The 20245-nt window shown below is 36.5% G+C and overlaps 1 protein-coding gene across 2 annotated transcripts in view; it reads right to left on the reverse strand.

Annotated features, from left to right (window-relative positions):
* CARD18 (caspase recruitment domain family member 18) overlaps positions 1 to 12619 on the reverse strand; it is a 29366-nt gene extending 16747 nt beyond the window's left edge. The window contains exons 1-3 of one of the 2 annotated variants that reach the window (XM_004052055.4): positions 12526 to 12619; positions 11618 to 11884; positions 10519 to 10903 (exon numbers count right to left, since the gene is read on the reverse strand). In XM_004052055.4, the coding sequence (XP_004052103.2) occupies positions 11619 to 11884; positions 12526 to 12532 (273 nt within the window). In that variant the 5' untranslated portion in view covers positions 12533 to 12619 and the 3' untranslated portion in view covers positions 10519 to 10903; position 11618. Of the gene's footprint in view, positions 1 to 10518; positions 10904 to 11617; positions 11885 to 12525 lie in introns of those variants that run through there. The other variant, XM_055356584.2, reaches the window with a different exon arrangement.
* Positions 12620 to 20245: the final 7626 nt, after the last annotated feature.

Raw genomic sequence — 20245 nt, forward strand, 5'->3', positions numbered from 1 at the left:
CAAACCTACAAGAAATGCTCAAGGGAGTCCTACACCTAGAAGCAAATAGATAATAATAGTTATCATCAAAAACCTCAAAAGTATAAAACTCACTGGGAGTGCAGATATACAATAAAGAAAGAGAAAGGGGTCAAACCTTATCACTACAGAAAACCACTCAAACACAATACAAGAGGAATACAATACATAAAACAATACAGAAGGAAGGAAACAACAAAGGATACACAAAACAACCAGAAAAAAATAACAAAATAACAGGAATAAGTCTTCACTTATCAACAGTACCCTTTAATGTAAACCAATTATATTCTTCTCTTAAAAGATATAGACTTGCTGAATAAGTAAATACATGACCCAACTTTATGCTGCCTACAAGACACTCACTTCACTTGTAAAGACACATATAGGCTAAAAGTGAAGAATTCAAAAAAGATATTCCACAGAAACAGAAACCAAAGCAAACAGGAGCAGCTATATTCATATCTAAAAACAGATTTTAAATGAAAAACTATAAAGAGAGAAAGAAGGTCATTACATTGTACGGGAATCAATTTAGACACAGGAGGATCAATTTCCAATACGTACACACCTAACACTGGAGCACATAGATATACAAAGCAAATATTATCAGATCTGAAATGAGAGATAGACTCCTATCCCATAAGAATTGGACGTTCAACAACATGCTCTCAATATTTGACAGATCATTTAAACAGAAAATTAACAAAAATCATTCGATTTAGACTGCACTTCAGTAAAAATGGGCCTAACAGTTATTTACAGAGCATTTCATTGAAAAGATACAGAATGTGCATTCTTTCATTAACACACAGGACATTCTATAGGCCAGATCATGTGTTAGGACACAAAAAGTTGTCTCAAGAAATTGAAAAGAATTGAAATCATATCAAACATATTTTCTAACCATAGGGGAATAAAACTAGAAATCAATAACCAGAGGAACTTTAAAACTTTTACAAATAAATGGAAATTAAACACCATACTCCTGAATAACCAATGTGTCAATGAAGAAATTACAAGGAAAATTTTAAACATTCTTAAAACAAATAAAAAATAGAAACACAATATATACCAAGACCCATGAAATTCACAAAGCACCTTAAAAAGAAAACATAGCAATAAGTATCTACATGATAAATGTAGAAATAATTCGGTGTGATGGCACACACCTGTAATCATAGCCACTCAGGAGGCTGAGGTGGAAGGATCAGGCTGCAATGAGCTATGACCACACTACTAAACTCTAGCCTGGGTGACAAAGTGACATATTTTCTCAAAACAAAATGTGGAAAAATTTCAAATAAACAACATAATGGTATATCTCAAGGACAAACTAAAACCAAGGTAAAGGACAAACTAAAACAAAGATTAGCTGAAGGAATAAAATAGTAAAGATCAGAGCCCATATAAACAAAATTGGTACTAAAACAAATGCAAAAGATCAACAAAATGAAAAGCCAGTTTGTTAAAAAGCTAAGCAAAGTTAACAAATTATTAAGTAAACAAAGAAAAAAGAGAGAAGACCCAAATAAATAAAATCAGAAACAAAAAATGAGACATTACAACTGATATCACACAAATAAAAGGATCATTAACAACTGTTATTAATACAAACAACTCCACACTGACAAATTAGGAAACCTCATAAAAATAGATAGACTCCTGGACACATATAAGCTGCCAAGATTGAACCAAGAAGCAATGGAAAACCAGAACGAATTACAAGTAATGAGATTGAATCTGTGAGGAAAAGTCTCTCACCAAAGCAAAGGCCAAGAACCTAGGGCTTCACTGTGGAATTATACTTAACATCTAAAAAAGAACTAGTACAAATTTATCTCAAACTCCTCCATAAAATTGAGGGGGAGAAAATTCTTTCAAACTCATTCTAAAGACTCACATTAACTTGATACCAAAGTCAGGGAGGAACACACAGAAAAGAAAACTACAGGCCAATATCCCTTGTGAATGCAGATGCAAAAATCATCAATAAAAAACTAAATCCAGCAGCACATTAAAAAAATCATTCACCATGATAAAGTAGGATTTGTACCAAAGATGCAAGAATAGTTTAACATATGAACATCAATAAATATCATACATCACATCCACAGAATAAAGGGCAAAAATCAGATGATTATATCAATGGATGTATGAAAAGCATTTGATGAAATTCAACATCCCTTCATGATAAAAACTTTCAACAAGCTTTTTATACAAGGAATGTACCTCAATACAATGAATGTCACATGTGACAAATCCAAGCCAACATCATACTGCATAAGGAAAAATTGAAAGCTATTGCTCTAAGATCTGGAATGTATTAGTCCATTTTCATACTGAACTGTCTGAGACTGAGGAATTTATAAAGGAAAAAGGCTTAATTGTCTCATGGTTTGGCATTGCTGGGGAGTCCTCAAGAAACTTGCAATCATGGAAGAAGGTAAAGGGGAAGCAAGGCATCTTCTTCACAAAGTGGGAGGAAGGAGAAGTTCAAGAACAGGGGGAATAGCTCCTTATAAAATTATGAAATCTCATGAGAACTCATTATCACAAGAACAGCATGGAGGAAAATGCCCCCATGATTCAGTTATCTCCATCTGTCTCTCCCTTGACACATGGGGATTATGGGAATTACAATTCAAGATGAGATTTGGGTGGGAACACAAGGCCTAACCATATCATTCTGCCCCTGGTCCCTCCAAAATTTCATGTCCCTTTTACATTTCAAAACCAGTTATGACTTCACAACAGTACCACAGAGTCTTAATTTATTCCAGTCTCATCTGAGAATTTGGACTTTGCTGTCTGGATTAATTCTGAATCAATTAAGACTCTGGAAGACTTTTGAGATGTCCCCCAAAAGGTACAGGTCCCTTCTGCCTGTAAGCCTGTAAAATCAAAAGCAAGTTAGTTATTCCTAAATACAATGGGATACAGGCATTGGGTAAATAACAAGTGGGAGAAATTGGCCAGAACAAAGGGGGAAAGGCCCAATGCAAGTCCGAAATCCAGTGGGGAAGTCAAATCTTGAAGTTCCGAAATGATCTCCTTTGACTCCATGTCTTACATTCAGGTCACATGGATGTAAAAGGTGGGCTCCCATGGACCTGGGCAGATCTGCCCCCATGGCTTTGCAGGGTACAGCCCCCCCTCCTGGCTGCTTTAATGAGCTGTCATTGAGTGTCTGTTGTTTTTCCTGGTGAACAGTGTAAGCTGTCAGTGGATCTACCATTCTGGGGTCTGGAGGATGGTGGCCCTCTTCTCATAGCTCCCCTAGGCAGTGACCTAGTGAGGACTCCTTGTGAGGGCCCAACCCCACATTTCTCTTCTGTACTTCCCTAGCAGAAGTTCTCCATGAGGGCTCCACCCCTGCAGCAAACTTATTCCTGTAGATCTAGTCATTTCCATAAATCTTCTGAAATCTAGGTGGAGGTTGCCAAACGTGTTCCTGACTTCTGTGCACCCACAGACACAACACCACGTGTAAGCCACCAATGCTTGGGGCTTGCACCCTCTGAAGTAATGGCCTGAGCTGTATATTGGCACCTTTTAGTAAAGGCTGGGACACAGGGCACCAAATCCTGAGACTGCACAAATCAGCAAAGCCCTGGGCCCAGTCCATGAAACCATTTTTTCTTCTTATGCCTCCTGGCCTGTGATGGGAGGCGCTGCCAATGAAGACCTCTAGCATGCCCTGGAGACATTTCCCTCATTGTCTTGGAGATTAACATTTGGCTCCTTGTTATTTATGCAAATTTATTCAGCTGGTTTGAATTTCTCCTCAGAAAATGAGTTTTTCTTTCCTATCACATCATCAGGTTGCACATTTTTCAAAATTTTATGCTCTGCTTCTCTTTTAATCATAAGTTACAATTCCAAAGCATCTCTTTGTGAACGCATAAAACTTAATGCTTTTAAGAGCACCCAATTCACCTCTTGAATGCATTGCTGCTTAGAACTTTTTCCTTCCAGACACCCTGAATCATCTCTCTCAAGTTAGAAGTTCCACAGATCTCTAGGACAGCGGCAAAATGTCACCAAGCTGTTTGCTGAAGCATAGCAAGAGTCACCCTTACTACAGTTCCCAAGAAGGTCCTCATCTTCATCTGAAGTCCATCTTCATCTCAGCCTGGACTTCATTGTCCATATCACTACCAGCATGTTGGTCAAAGCCATTCAACAAGTCTCTAGGAAGTTTCAAACTTTCCCACATCAGCCTGTATTCTTCTTCTTCTAAGCCCTCCAAACCGTTCCAACCTCTGCCTGATACCCAGTTCCAAAGACACGTCCACATTTTCAAGTGTCTTTATAGCAGCATCTCACTCCTGGTACCAATTTACTGTATTAGTCATTTTCATACTTCTATAACAACTGCCCAAGACTGGGTAATTATAAAGGAGAGTTTTAATTAACTATTGGTTCAGCATGGCTTGGGAGGCCTCAGAAAACTTACAATCATATTGGAAGGCAAATGGGAAGAAAAAATCTAACTGTTATGCATATATTAGAGTTTTGATTAATTCATGTTTTTGCCAGTATTGCTAGCCTTTGAATTTTAGCAATTCTAATATATGCATAACAGTTTTTCATTATGGTTTTGATTTGCATTTTTCTGATGACCAATGATGTTGATTTTTCTATAATCTTGAAAAATCTTGAGTAAACTATTTTCAATTTTTTAATCTTTCTCTCAAATTCTTGTTCAATATTCAAGCTCCATGTAAAATTTTATAAAAATAGAAAATATTCTCTACTTGTTTCAACCTATCGCACTCAAGACTTTCAGGTCCATTTCAGCATTATTATTTAAATTATATTTTGAACATATCAACATATATTACCTCATAGTATTATTAGATATTTTGTGCTTGCAAGGCTGAAATTCCCAATTAGATTGCTTATAAGTATAGCTAGACATTGTAGCATATATATTGAATATATAAATTGCACATTATCCTGTCATATAACAAATATTAAATTAGCATAATGATCAATGAATAAATAAAAGTGATTTTAGATTTCTATTTCAGCTTGGGGTGGAAGGTGATATGAATATTGGGTGAGGAACATGACCTCATACTATTGTATGGTAATTTAGAAAAGTTTTATTTTTGAATCCTCAGAAAAATGTATGTTAAAGGGAAATTTTTCTATCCCCTTCCTCTTCTCTCTCCCAATTTCATGCATTGATCATATCATCTTTCCAGACATCTCTTTTCTTAGTATCTGGAAATGTTATTTGGGGCAAAACTTAAATATGTATGTGAATTCTGTTGATACATACACTTTAAATTCATCATGGACTTCTCAAAACACTGTAAGGGATATGTTGTAAATGAATAATGATTTTTTATTATACTTTAAGTTCTAGGGTACATGTGCACAATGTGCAGGTTTGTTACATATGTATACATGTGCCATGTTGGTGCGCTGCACCCATTAACTCATCATTTACATTAGGTATATCTCCTAATACTTTCCCTCCCCCTCCCCCCACCCCACAACAGGCCCCGGTGTGTGATGTTCCCCTTCCGTGTCCAAGTGTTCTCACTGTTCAATTCCCACCTATGAGTGAGAACATGCGGTGTTTGGTTTTTGTTCTTTTAACCTCCCACACTTGACACACCATGCCATATCTCTTTCCATCAACTGGATGAAAGATAACTTTGACGCTGGTAGCAAAGAGTCTAAATTCAAAAATGTAAACAGCTTTAGTTCTTGACTCACCTCTTGGAAGAGAGCCATTCACTGTTTAGAAATATTCTTTGTGAATTGCCTTGAGTAAGAAACACATGTCTATCATGTTTGAGCCATAACACATTTTTGAATGAATTTATTACAAAATACAGAGAGAATTTTAAGGGTGCTTTCATCTTCAATAAATAATAATTCTCTTATGAATAATCTATTTATTTAAGATCTAGGTAAGCAAGGAGCTTATTTGTCTTATATATCCAAGTATTCTCAGTCAGTGAAACACTGTCCTGAATATAGTATATGTGCAGTAAGTGTTTATCTATTGAATAAATATTACTACTTTTTAAACTATTCAGGAGGCTGAATCAGGGGAATCGCTTGAACCCGGGAGGCGGAGATTGCAGTGAGCAGAGATCACGCCACTGCATTCCATCCTGGTGACAGAGCAAGACTCCGTCTCAAAATAAATAAATACATAAATAAATAAACAAATGAGCAATGAAAATCACAGCAGAGGAAATGTATGATACTGTTAAAGCAAGGGGTCTAAAATAAAGAGGTAGCAGGGGGATAAAAAATTGGTATACACTTGACTAAACAATAAGAACATTTGCCACTGCTTGAATGCTGGAGTGCAAGAGAAAGAGAATTCCCATGATTATTTGGAAGATTCTATTTGAAACGCTGAGTAGATGGTTGTACGATTTGCAGAAAGGGTAAATTGGAAAAGGAACATCTTTGGGGGAAGATGATGAGTTTAGCTTCGGGCATAATCAGTTTGAGATAATTAAAGACCAATAGGCAGCTAAAGAGGGATGTTGGGAAATCAAAACAGTGGTTTGGACTTGAGAATATGAGGTAGGAAAAGGTAGTCTATAGATGAAACTTAAGCTATGGGAATGGATGAGATGGTTCAAAGACAGCATCTCTGAGTAAGGCTGAGAATCAATCCCTGAGAAATCTCCATTTTCCTCTCCATCAATTGACTATGTGGATCAGTGGTTAATACTAAAGGAGATGGGCTCAAGGGGTATACTTGCTCTGAAAATGCCCTTCATTACTGTAAAGAAAGGAACCACTGCTAAGAAGCCTTGCATCCTATGTTCATTTATAGAATGAGACTCTGAGGAAAGATGATTGCTGTTAAAACAGTCACTTATCAATCCTGAAGATTATTCTCCCAAATACACTGTGTATTTTTCACTAACAATTCCTTTCGTCGTCTAGCCGATTATTCATTTCAAGCTGTAACTATCTGGAAATAATGGGATTTGCTGATTAATGCCTTAAAATGAAAATCATCTCTAGAAAGAGGTATGTCTTCATAACTTCAGAACTGACCATAACCACATAAGGAGTATTTTCACCATTATGCTGTCCATCTCAGAGGTGACTGAGCTATGAAGAAAAAAAAGAAGAAAAAGTATATGTAGAAGAAAAAGTCATCTCCACTGGGAATCTAGCCTTGCAAAGATTTATTACAGAAGAAAGTAGTTAAGTGATTCTCTTTCTTTCACCCAAACATAGGGTACCTACCTCCAGCGTGAAAACTTAGATAAATGAGTGAACTTACTCAGAAGAACATGTTTAGAGATCAGGGATGTTTAAAGATCAGGGATCAGAGAATTCGTACAACTCACAGAAACTTTTGCTCTTCTTTTGGGAAAAGGCAGTTAATAGAAATGTCTCCTTGATCCCTGAATCACAGATACTTGTGAAAATCAATAATATTTTCCCCTAAGTCTTGAAAATTTTCAAAAAAAGTCAATAAATATTTGCTAAGATGTCTATGATATGCCAGGTTCTATGCTTGACACTGAGGCTAAAATAATAAACAAAAATTAGGCTGGGTGCACTGCCTGTAATCCCAGCACTTTGAGAGGCTGAAGTGGGTAGGTCACCTGAGGTCAGAAGTTCGAGACCAGCCTAGCCAACATGGTAAACCCCATCTCCACGAAAAATACAAAAATTAGCCAGGCATGGTGGCAGGCACCTGTTATCCCAGCTACTCAGGAGGCTGAGGCTGGAGAATTGCTTGAACCCGGGAGGTGGAGGTTGCAGTGTGCCGAGATTGGGCCATTGCACTCTAGCGACAAGAACAAAACTCTGCCAAACAAACAAACAAACAAACAAACAACAAACAAAAAAACAAAAGAAGTGCCCAAAGTCCTCATGGAGTTATATGTATGATTTAGGATAGAAAATTTACACAAATAACCATATTAAAATAAAAAATAGAACCTCTTCCAATCTATGATAGGTGTTATGATCAGGAGGTAAGTGACATTATTTATGCCATGTATTGATGTCTTGAATACACAGCCATTAATGTCACAGCTCCCTCTTAGCTTTGTGGTATTGGGCAAGTTATCTCTGAAAAGTGGGACTAAGTTATACTAATTGTAGTAATTTAATAAGGCTGTTGTGGAGAATAAATGAGAAGATACTAAGTGCTGACACACAGTAAAGACCTCCTTGAAAGCTAGCTGTTATTAGAAAAGCAAATAATCAGAAGAATGCAAGCCAGTCAGTGTCAATAAATGCTTCCGTAGGGCAGTGACATCTGACTGCATCATAAAAAGTTAGGCATGGGTTGAAGAGAAGAGCATTCTGATAAGAGGAAATAGAATGAGATGGGAAACGTGCAGACATGGAAATGAGGAAAGAGTCTGCATCAAGAGCTTAGCACTCCACTCCACAATGTTAATGCTCTCCACGAGGAGGCTGGATAGGTAAGGAGGCCACAGAGAATAACATTTGTTGGTCATGTTAAAGGCCAACACGGGAAAGCTATTGCTTTGTTTTAAATAGAGGTGTGACTTACATGCCCCCAAAATTGTCTGGCTCCAACAGTGGTGGCTCCAAAATATTTTTGTGAGAAGAGCTTATGGATGATTATCTGGTTGAGGAAGGGGAGATTCAAGAGAAGTAAAGGAATTGTTTTGAACTGTGTGTTTTTGTTTTGTTTTGTTTTATATTCCACTATTTGATCTAGATATACGTTTACTAGTGTTGACTGAAAACACATTGTATTTAGCTACTTTTTGGCTTCAGGGGATCAAGTCAGGTTAGGTAGTAAAAAAGACTCCTAGATTGAGCTACTCCTTTAAGTCTTTCCTTTCAGTGACCTCACAGACATCACTGCTGATTGCCTGTTGCTGTCCAGCATAAATTATCCCAGGTTCTTAGCAGGGGCACTAATTGCCTCTAACAGCTTCACTGAAGGTGAGGATACTCAAGAGCTGCCCTAATCCTCACATAAATTATATAGGCTGGACAGACTTTTACAGTCTTCATTTGATTATTTATAGGTTTTGTACTTTATATGGAGTTAAAGAAAAATTATATGGGTTATGATTTTTATTCCCTGGACTTTTATCCTTTACTCTGTATCATGATTCTATGTCTCTATAAAGGAATATACCAATAAAATTATTATACATGCAGGAAAAATGTATTGCTTGCTCATTCATTGGCAAGAACTGGGCTTAGCCATTTGTAAACTCATTTCATTCTTTCAAGGACTCTATGTGGATGGTGTTTTTAATTCCTTTTTACATATAAGGAAGTTGTGCCTCAAAAAGGTTAAGATCATTTCCAAATGATCACTGAGCTTATGACAGACCTATCTTCACCTCAAACTTGTTCCCTTGAATACTGAGCATACTGCCAAACTACACTCAAAATGTAATTCCCTGTGTATTACTCCGAGACAATATCTGAAACTGGGCAATTTACAAAAGAAAGAGGTTTAGTGGACTTACAGTTCCACATGGCTGGGGAGGCCTTAAAATCATAATAGAAGACAAGAAGGAGCAAGTCACATTTTACATGGAGGGCAACAGGCAAAGAGAGAGAGCCTGTGTAGGGAAACTCCCATTTTTAAAACCATCAGATTTCATGAGACTTATTCATTATTACAAGAACAGCATGGGAAAGACCTGTCCCCATGATTCAGTTATCTCCCGCAGGGTCCCTGCCACAACACGTGGTAATTATGGGAGCTACAAGGTGAGATTTGGGTGGGGACACAGAGACAAACAATATCACCCTCAAAATGTGTTTTCTCAAATAAACCATCTGATTGCAAATGAGAATAGCCCTAACCTTAATCACTTATCTCAAATAAATACTTCCGGTCAGTGGCATATACCTCCTCTGTAGAAGAAAATAACAAACATTCCCATTTACTGTATTTGGTGTCAACCTATAATGATTATTTTCTCCATAATTTATGGCTGACAAATTCAAAAAGGAGAGGAATCACATTAAGTTTTATTTTAGTTTGCTAAAGAGCTTGGAAAAAGTGCACAAACCTAAAAAATTCAGGAAATTCTTTGGCCTTTGTTCCTGGCACCCAATGCTTTGCTAGCACCTATGCCAGAAATTTTAGAAATTGACATGAGCTAACAAATTAGAAGACATCCTGAGGCATCTAGAAGACAATGCTTCATTATTTAACACTATATACACAGGGAAAAGACAGCTTAAGCATAATTAATAGCCAGTGTTTTGCTCTGAAGCGATGACATGCCATCACACTATCTTGACTCCACAAATCTTCATTCCTCAGACATTAAGTCATATCTTGTTTCACCCCGCCCATGTGGACTTGAAGTGCTATCAGTGCTTTTATGAACACTTTTTTTGTGGAAGCCTGATGTCTGGCAATGGAGTATCTGCCATGGATTTTCTCTATTATTTTCCCAGAAAGGAAGTTTTGTTTATTTTGTTGAGTAATTGTCATAGACCTGGGTCTGAACAACTAGATGAGAACATTACAAAGAAGCAATGCTATTTAAAATTCTTAGCTGGGACTTCATTTTATTCCCATCACAGCAGACTCTCAGTGCTAAAAGCACCAAAGTAGGCTGTACATGTCTCTACAGGATTGCAAAGGAACTAAACAGAAAGGAAGGGAAAGGGAGGGACTTTCTTAATTACATTACAATCATCATGACCTTCATTATTATTGATGAATTATCCTCTGTTGGTATGAGGAGAGAAAGAATAAGAAGAAAGTAATATGAGAGAATGAAAGATTTATTGGAAATTGATGAAATTAATCAGGTTTGAAAAAAGCACTGTTGTTTTGTTTTGTTTTTTTCTTTCACGAGAATATCTTCTCCCTTGGAAGAAGCTCTGGAAAGTCTCTGAAGTGCTCCAGAGTTCCATCTTCTCTCTGTGGAGGGAGAAAAGTGGTATTGGAATGTGCCAGCTCAGATACAAGAGCCTGCATCTGGGCTCTTAGGAGGCCTAGAAATACAAAGGGATAGGCTACAGAGAATGGCCTGTAGACTAGCCCCATGCAAGTAGACCATATTACACAAAAGAAAAGGCAAAGGAGATGACTTCCAAAGAGAATCCATATATAATTTCATGCAAATATAATTATTTAGTGCATATTTAATTTTATATACACACTCAATTTATTCTTCGACAATTCCATCATCATTGTATATTCTGAAAAGTACTTAATAGGGAGATGGGGTAAGAGCAGGGTGGTAGGTACAAAAAGAGCTTATACCTTCTCTTCTAATACATACATGGGCTTCTTAGGCTCAAGAGGGAGTGATATTGTACATTGCTCCCCAGGACCATTAAAAGATTCAGGATAAAAACATCTAGACTCTTTAAATGAACTACAGTAATGATCTACCACCTACATAGAACTAGAGATGAGCTGTGGTCAGCAGAGAGTACTGAGAGAACAAGCACAAGGGACACAAAAACGTAGACAGAAGAGACATAAGCTAGAGCCATGCATAAAGGAATGGAGTCTGAGGCTAAAATGATAGGAACCCTATTATCAACTGACAAGACAAGTGAAGAAAATCATAACTGAATTCAAGATACAGGGCCTATTTGGACATTAGGTTGAATCATTCCACCTTACCTTAGTGCAAACCCATCTTTGAGGCAAGTTGAGGGTCTTCTTCACAGAGACGCTTGATAAATTTGCAGGAAGACTTGGGTCCTTTTCCAGTAACAAGGTCAATCAAGACTCGAGCCTTATCCATGACAGTGTCATTTTCATCTCTCACTTTGTTCATGTCTTCCTGGCTAATAACTTCATCCTCTAATAGGCAATCCAGCAAGGCATTTATTGTGCCTGCACCCACTGAATGGATAAAAATTCTTCTCTTTTTACGCAAGAGTTGGTCTGTTGGAAGCACAAAGATTCCTCAAATAATGAACATGACACAATTTCCCTCTCAATTTACCAACAGGGAAACAATCATTTAAACATTTCTCTCCACAAGTACAGTAATCCCAAGGAACGGTCTTATACCTTTGCATTTACTCCACGTACTTCCTTCTGATTCTAGCATTACCTACATATGCTCACTGAGTGACCTGGGAAACTTGATTTCATGATTTTTCTGTTAATCTCCTAAAAATCAGAAGTCATTCTATTCTGACACATCCCAGTTTCTTGAATTTTGAAGGGAATTGACAGTTTCATGAATTTTGAAGGGAATTGACTGTTTGCTTTGAGAACAACAGCTACTGATACCCATCCTGTGCCCATTCTCATCCTGAACTACGTAACTCTTCAAATGTGGACAACACTAGCAAAATTATAGCAGATACCAATAGGATCCCAGATTCTTCCTGGCCTTTATCTGTTCCTTCAAAAACGCTGTGCAAGTCTGGGCATCTTCCCACCCTGCCTCTTCCTTCTTCTTTCTCTCTCCACCCCAAGGCTGACCACACAAACCTTCACAAAGCCTAATGAGAAAGGCAGTCCTTTCCCAAACTAATTCCTCCCTAAGACCTATCCTCTTACTGGGGAAGACTCACCAGCCATGGCTCCTCACGTTGGCACTTGCAATGTGTGTTACACTTGCAATGACAGGCAAGGTAGCTCTATCCTTTTAGGCAGGGCATGTACACAGATCAATGAACAATACTTACACCTACACATGTGTATTTATAATTATTGCCCAAGAAGCTTTTAACTATTGTCATTTCCCAAGGTATTTTTACACAATTGAATCTCAGATTGTAGCATGAACTGTGCCCATAAGAAAATTGCTTCACCATTCCTTGGTGGGTGAGAAACAAGAATAGGAGAGAATTGAGAAGGCACATACAGAGCTAAACACATGCAGTAAACAATCTTTAATTCACTGAGATTTAAATGGAAAGTAAAATCACAGTATAGGGTAGTTGTGCCACCTAAATCAAGTACTAAGAGTTCTTTTTTTTTAATTGTGGTAAAATACACATAATATAAAATTTACCATCTTAGCCATTTTACAGTATCCAGTTCAGTGGCATTAAGTACATTCACATTGCTGTGTAGCCATCAATATCATCCAACTGCAATTGTTTTCATTTTGGGAAACTGAAACTCTATACTCCTTAAACAGTAACTCTCTATCCTTTCCTTCCATCAGTCCCTGGCAACTAACATTGTACTTTCTGTCTTTATGAATTTGACTTCTCTAGGTATCTCATGTAAGTAGAATTATACAGTATTCATTTTTTGATGCCTGACTTATTTCACTTAGTGTAATGTCCTCGGTGTTTATTCATGTTGTGGCATGAGTCACAATTTCCTTTCTTTCTGAAGTTGAATAATACTCCATTCTATGTATGTACCACATTTTAGTTTACCCATTCTTCATTGAGCACAAATTTCTTCCCTTTTGCTACTGTAAATAACACTGCTATGAACATGGTATACAAATATGTTTTTGAGATGCTGCTGTCAATTATTTGAATATATACCCAGAAGTGGAACTGACAAATCATAGAGTAATTCTATTTCATTTTGTTTTGTGGAATCGGTATGCTGTTTTCCATAGCAGCTGCACTATATTACATTCCCACATATAAAGCAGAAGCGTTCCAGTTTGTCCATGTCCTCACCAATACATATTATTTTTCTATTCTTTTGATAATAGCCATCCTAATGGGTGTGAGATGGACTAAGACTTCTTACCTTCCTTTCATTGTTTTTTACCTAAGCTCTAGGCAGTCTCCAGACGCAGAAATGGTGTATGAAGCAGTTTTGCTATTTGGAATAAAAGTGCTTTGTTATGTAAGGCTCTTTATCTTCAGATGGCACCATTTTAAGTAACACTGTATTACAAAGATTAAGGGCACAGACTCTGAAGCCAGAATGGTTGGATGCATATTTTAACTGCTGATCTTAGGAAAGGAAATTAACCAAGCCTTAGTCTTCCCATCTGCCAGATAGGTTTGATGATAATTCCTGCCTTGCAGTTTTATTGGAAGTATTTAATGAACAAATATAAGTCATTAAAATAGCCCCTGGCATAAAGGAAGCACCTCAATTATTATATATGTCCATGTAAAATCCCCATTCATCTCATCAATTCGTTCAACATAAATATTCAGCATAGTTATTTACTGAGACCCAAGTCTATGTGCCATACATTATTATAGATGCTGGGGATGTAGTAATGACCAAAAACAGACAAAAATTCCTACCCTATTAGAAGTTGTATTATAGTAGGAGAGACACATATACTCATTAACTGTATACAAAATATTTTAAGAGTTCTTTTTTTTGGAAAACTTTTATTTTGCATATATTATTTGTGCTAACATTTGTTCTCATTGTTATTTTATTTATTTTTATTTTATTATTATATCTTAAGTTGTAGGGTACATGTGCACATTGTGCAGATTAGTTACATATGTATACATGTGCCACGCTGGTGCGCTGCACCCACTAACTCGTCATCTAGAAAAATATTCTCAGAAGATTTGGGGAATCACATCTTCGGTAAAATACTTGTATTAGCTTACATATGTGACATAATTTGATAAATATTTAAAATCTGGGCAGGGTGCTACAGCTTATGTTCCCGTGGGCCCAGGAATACACCAAATGAGGTGAATTGGAGAGGGGAGGCTGTGCCTATCTGGTAAGGGTAGTCCTCTCTGAAGGGGCAGGGCTCCTCAGACCCAACTAATTTTGGCTAAGAGAATGAAAATTCAGTTTACTTTTTCATTTTGAGGGTACTTTCTCTCTAATTTAAAAAATACTTTCAGTTGGTTTACTATTGTTTTAAAACACTGTGAAAATTAAACAAAGCTTGCCTGTGGTTCACATTTTACCTGAAGTCTGCCAATTTACTTTCTGCTTTCTTGGCAAATAATTGCATTTATTTTCTTGGGAATAGACATTTCTATCTTGGTAGTATATAGTCAAACATTGTGGATATTTTAATCTTTGACTTCTTTGACTTTTTTTTCTTTTTCTCCCTACTTTTCCAATCTAGCTTATAGCAGGCTCTGTGTCCTCTTGCTTTAGGGAATATTTATGGCAGGACAGAAATTAGAGATGGTCTGAATGAAACTGGGATCTGGAACAAGAAGAAGACAAGTCACAAAAAGAATGGAACATCACTGTGGAAATCACAGAGAGAAGAATATTATCCTGGTTCTCCACCAGCCAGGAAAGCACACCATTCTATGGAAGTACAGGAGATGGTGCCTGACAATAGCTGGTGGCCAACTGATACCTCTAGAAAGCAAAACTGTAAGCACGAGGATTCCCAAACTCACATATGCTTCCCAGATCTCTCAAAGCTAAGCAGAGACTCTTAGATATGCCACTCTATTGCTGACTTCAAAATGAAAGTGCCCATGATTATAATGTTTGAATGGAAAAGGCAGGATTTCCTTTTCCTGTTTTTCTGGAAAACACTCAAGTATGTGTAAGCCTGGTAAGACTACAAGAAGAGAATAGAGACCTCATAATAACTAAAAGTGGAATTATCTACTACCCTATTTGTAAAGGCACTTACTCCAGAATATAATTTGAATTGAGATATAATTATCATAAAATAAATAAATTACATGAAAAGCAACAGGTAGTGTTTTAAAGGATGAGTGATGACTTGAAAATTTAGATCTAGGCTCATTTCAGATTTCTGGAATTTTATTTGCACTAGCAATTCAGATTTGTCATTATGAAAAGAGTATTTGTTACTTTTGTGGGAGTAGGGAGTAGTTATGACATAAAAGCATAAGTTATCTAGTTGCCACCTTTACTTATGTCATTTATAACTCTTTGAAGATACTCAATGTTCCATCTTTCATTCCTCTGTTCTTGGGTATAAACATTCTGGAACATATCTAGTGACTATACATTAGTGTGAGCACAAATCAAATGTAAGATTTTTTTTTTCAGAAGCCTTCCCCTCTTCCCAGATTTGGAGTCAAATCACCCATTCAAGTGTACTTTGTTAGTTGCATGAGATGATGAATGACTTAGTTAAACTATCTAAGCCTCGGTTTCCCCATTCAGACACTTCCCGCATCTATATCATTACTATTCCTAGATTTATTATGACTATTTAAGATAATGTATATAAAATCATTGCCTGGCCATATCTAAAAGTGGCTGCTCTTAAATTAGCAATAGTCTTGAAGGAAGAAGGTACCCTGGTACCTAATATTTCTTTATAAAATGCTTACAGATTTCTCTATAGTAGACAAGATGAAATATATGTCCATTTTATGAAAAATACTAATTACCAGAGGTTCAGAGATGCACCTGGCACAAGGGGCCTCTCACTCAATCCTAGGCTCTGTGTGATATGCTACTTGTTCCTCATCCTAGCACTGTGGTTGATTACATGAAGAAAATCAGCTGGTAAAATAGGACTCAGTGCCTGCCCTTGAGGAATTTAAAATAATTTGGCACTGATAAGGCACAAACACAGGAAAATATTGTATGACAATACAGGAGAAAATGGACTAAAATGCTATGAGGTATCAGAGATGGGAGAATTAAATATAATCTGAAGCAATCAGGAAGATTTTACATAGGTAACATAAAATGTTCCCAGAATCTGCAGGATAAAAACGTTTAAATAAGCACTGAAAGAGGTTGCTAGTTTGCTGATAGCTGCCCTCTTCTAGGTAATATAGTAGGCTGTTTAACCAGCCAGACAACACTAGAAAAACAGCATTTTCATCCTAGCTTTGCAGATGAGGAAATTGACACTTCCAGAAAATGAACCTCTTACTCAAGATAATGAAGTCAGGGGGTGTGAAAAATGTGATTTGATTACTTAAGTTGAAAGACCACAACGGTGTATCTGTACAAAGTAGAGCTGAGAGACCTGGACAATTCAGACACTGAGAATAATAGGAACAAAATTAAGAGGAGCAAATCATGGGAATGAAGGAAAGGACAAAAAGACTTTTTATTTATTTATTTTAGATTCAGGGGGTGTATGTACTTGTTTGTTACATGAGTATTACATGCGTAATGGTGGAGATTGAGCTTCTAATGTATCACCCTAATAGTAAACATTGTACCTAACAGGTAATTTTTCAACCCTCCCACCCTTTCCTATTTTAGAATCCCCAGAATCTATTTTCTCCATCTTTATATCCAAGTGTCCCCATTGTTTAGCTCCCAACCTCTATAGAAAACTCAAATAACTGAAAATAGAATTCTATAGATATCCCAAAGAACTAAAAATAGAATGACCATTTCACCCAGCAATTTCACTACTCGGTATCTACTCAAAAGAAATGAAATCATTATATTAAAAAGACACTTGCACATATATGTTTATCCGTGCACTACTTACAATAGCAACCTAAGTACCCACCAACAGTTGATTGAATAAAAAAAGTGATATATATATATATATATGAATACTAAATACTATACAACCATAAAAAAGCATAAAGTCCAGTTCTTTGCAGTAACATCGACGGTCATTATCTTATTATCTTCAGTGAAGTAACTCAGACACAGGAAGTCAAATACCACGTGTTCTCACTTATAAATGGGACCTAAACAATGGGTACCATCGACATACAGAGTGGTGTAATAGACAGTGGAGACTCCAAAAGGTGAGAGAATGGATGAGGTTTGAAAAAAATACTTATTGGATACAATTTCACTATTCAGGTGCTGGGTGCACTAAAACCCCAACTTCACCACATTGCAGTATACTCATGTAAGAAATATCAGTTGTACCCCTAAGTATATAAAAGTAAAAATAAAAAAAATTAAAAATTAAAATCCTATGTTTAGATGATTGGTGGTGTAGATATGAGGGGAAATAATTTAGCTGGATTACTAGTTAATGTAATAGTTAAAGTTTATTTTAGAATAAAATTTTGAAACATGTGGTTACATGTAAGCAAACTAAAATATATCTATGGCACAAGATAATAAATACTACTGGTGTAAATAGAGTGAATTTCTGACTCTAAACTTCTTATGCATATTTGGAAGGATTTTGAGCAGAGAAAATTTAATTTGTTAGCTTAAGTACTTGAAAGAGTGACTCATCTAAATTCCTATGCATGAAATGTCATTGCCTATGAGTTGCATTGCTCAGTGTTTGAATGTGGTACAATGAGAGTACCGTCAATTTAAGTGTAGGCTAAACCCTAGTGTACCTCATGCTAATAACAGATCGATCCAAGTTAAAATAGATGCATATAAGTCACTCAAATAACTGGTTTCACCATAGTTAATACTATTTTCTAAATGACAGTCATCTGTAATGATGAATAACCTGCTCATGTGCTTTCTTGGGTTAGTACATGTAAATTAATAGCTTCTTGAAAGTTGCTATACCAACAGTATTTAAATCCTTACCTCTTGCATTATAGAAACTATACTTTGATTTGCTTACCTTTCTTTATCTCTAATTCACTTTATTGTGATACAATTTATATGCGCTTATGTAAACCCATTTTTTTGTGTAAAGTTCAAAGTGCTTTGCCAAACGTGCACACTGCCAAAGTCTACTTATAGAATATTTACATTATCTTAATAAGTCCAATTTCAGTCAGTTACAGAAAACCTAAGGTCAAGGAAACCACTGATGTGATTACTAACTACCACCAGGGATTAGCTTTGCTTGTTCTTTATTTTCATATAAATGGGATCATACAGTATGTACTGTGGGTGTAAGTTTCTCCTCAACTCTGAGTCTACCAGGTTCTACCTTGCTTCTGCGTCTCTGTGCTGTGCCCTGTAATCCTCCTCAAGATAATTACAGGGCTCACTCATGTTTATTTTCCAGGGATCAGTATTCCTCATTGTTAAGCATATTGGAAGCTGCTGCTTCATATATTGTGTCTGTTTTTGTTTGTTTTAGACAAGAGTGTAAATCCAGTCTCTATTAAGCCACGTTGACAGAAAGTAGACATCTCACGTCCTTAATTTTAACTATAAATTTTCACCTCAGGTTTCATGTACTACAGCCTAACCTTAGAGACATTCCTTCTTTCCATTCTCATAAAGACCTGTTCCTCTCAGTCCTCTGAAATTTCAGTCTCAAGTTTTTGTTCCATAAAACCTTATTTCAGATTCTTCTTTCACTCACTTCCCACTTCCTTCCTTATCTCTTCCATTGGCCAGTAAATATTTCTGTTTTTATGCCAATCAAAAATAGACACAAGTTACCCTATTTCATCAAACTTTGACTTTATGAACAAACACATCTAACATAGAATTTCTTCTGTGTTCTGTTTTACAGAACCCTGTTATTCTTTTCCCTAGAATTTGGAGATAACCTATTTTTGAGTACTGTGCTTTGTACCATCTATAATTGCTGCTGGAATCTTAGTTATAAAAGCAGGGACTGGTCGGGCACAGTGGCTCATGCCTGTAATCCTAGCACTTTGGGAGGCGGAGGTGGGTGGATTGTCTGAGCTCAGGAGTTCGTGACCAGCCTGGACAACACGGTGAAACCCCGTCTCTACTAAAATACAAAAAATCAGCCCGGCGTGGCAGTGTGCACCTGTAGTCCCAGCTACTCAGGAGGCTGAGGCAGGAGAATTGCTTGAACTTGGGAGGCAGAGGTTGCAGTGAGCTGACATTGCACCACGGCACTCCAGCCTGGATGACAGAGCAAGACTCTGTCTCCAAAAAAAAAAAGCCAGGACTGTGTCTGTTCATTTTTACTACATTATCTGGATCAGAAAGTTTCAGTTCTTGTTTATACAGGAACTCAGTAAATATTTACCAAAAAATTTTTACACCAAATGTTTTCCACAATCTAAATATATAATCGACTATTATTCCACATCACAGGTTATCTTCATAGTTTATTTTTTTCTCTATGAGGAAAAAATATTTGTATCTCTTTTATCTCTCAGATTTTTAATATTTCAATACATATATTCAGCATGTATTGACTTTCTTTGCTATGAGAACTTAGTGTTTGGGTATAATTAAAAAGCAAAACATAGCACAATGTGAATAATTTACATAAAATATGTTTGTGTATCATTTGTGTAAAATATGTAGGTGGCTTATCATATACATTTGTTTTGGCTTGTATGAATAAATAAATGAATGTAACATATAATATGGGTCTTACAAATATTTCCACAAGGTAACAACATCAAGAATATATTTGGAGTTACTTTATGAGTTGTGTGATGAAGAGCGATCCATTTGCACTTCTCCAGAAAACGTTATTTTTGAATAAAGGAAATAATAAATCCTAAATAAAGAAAATAATAAATGCTTTATCCTTTTTTTAAAAAAGAGTCGAAG

This window comes from Gorilla gorilla, chromosome 9 (assembly GCF_029281585.2).
Source record: "Gorilla gorilla gorilla isolate KB3781 chromosome 9, NHGRI_mGorGor1-v2.1_pri, whole genome shotgun sequence".
NCBI lineage: Eukaryota > Metazoa > Chordata > Mammalia > Primates > Hominidae > Gorilla > Gorilla gorilla.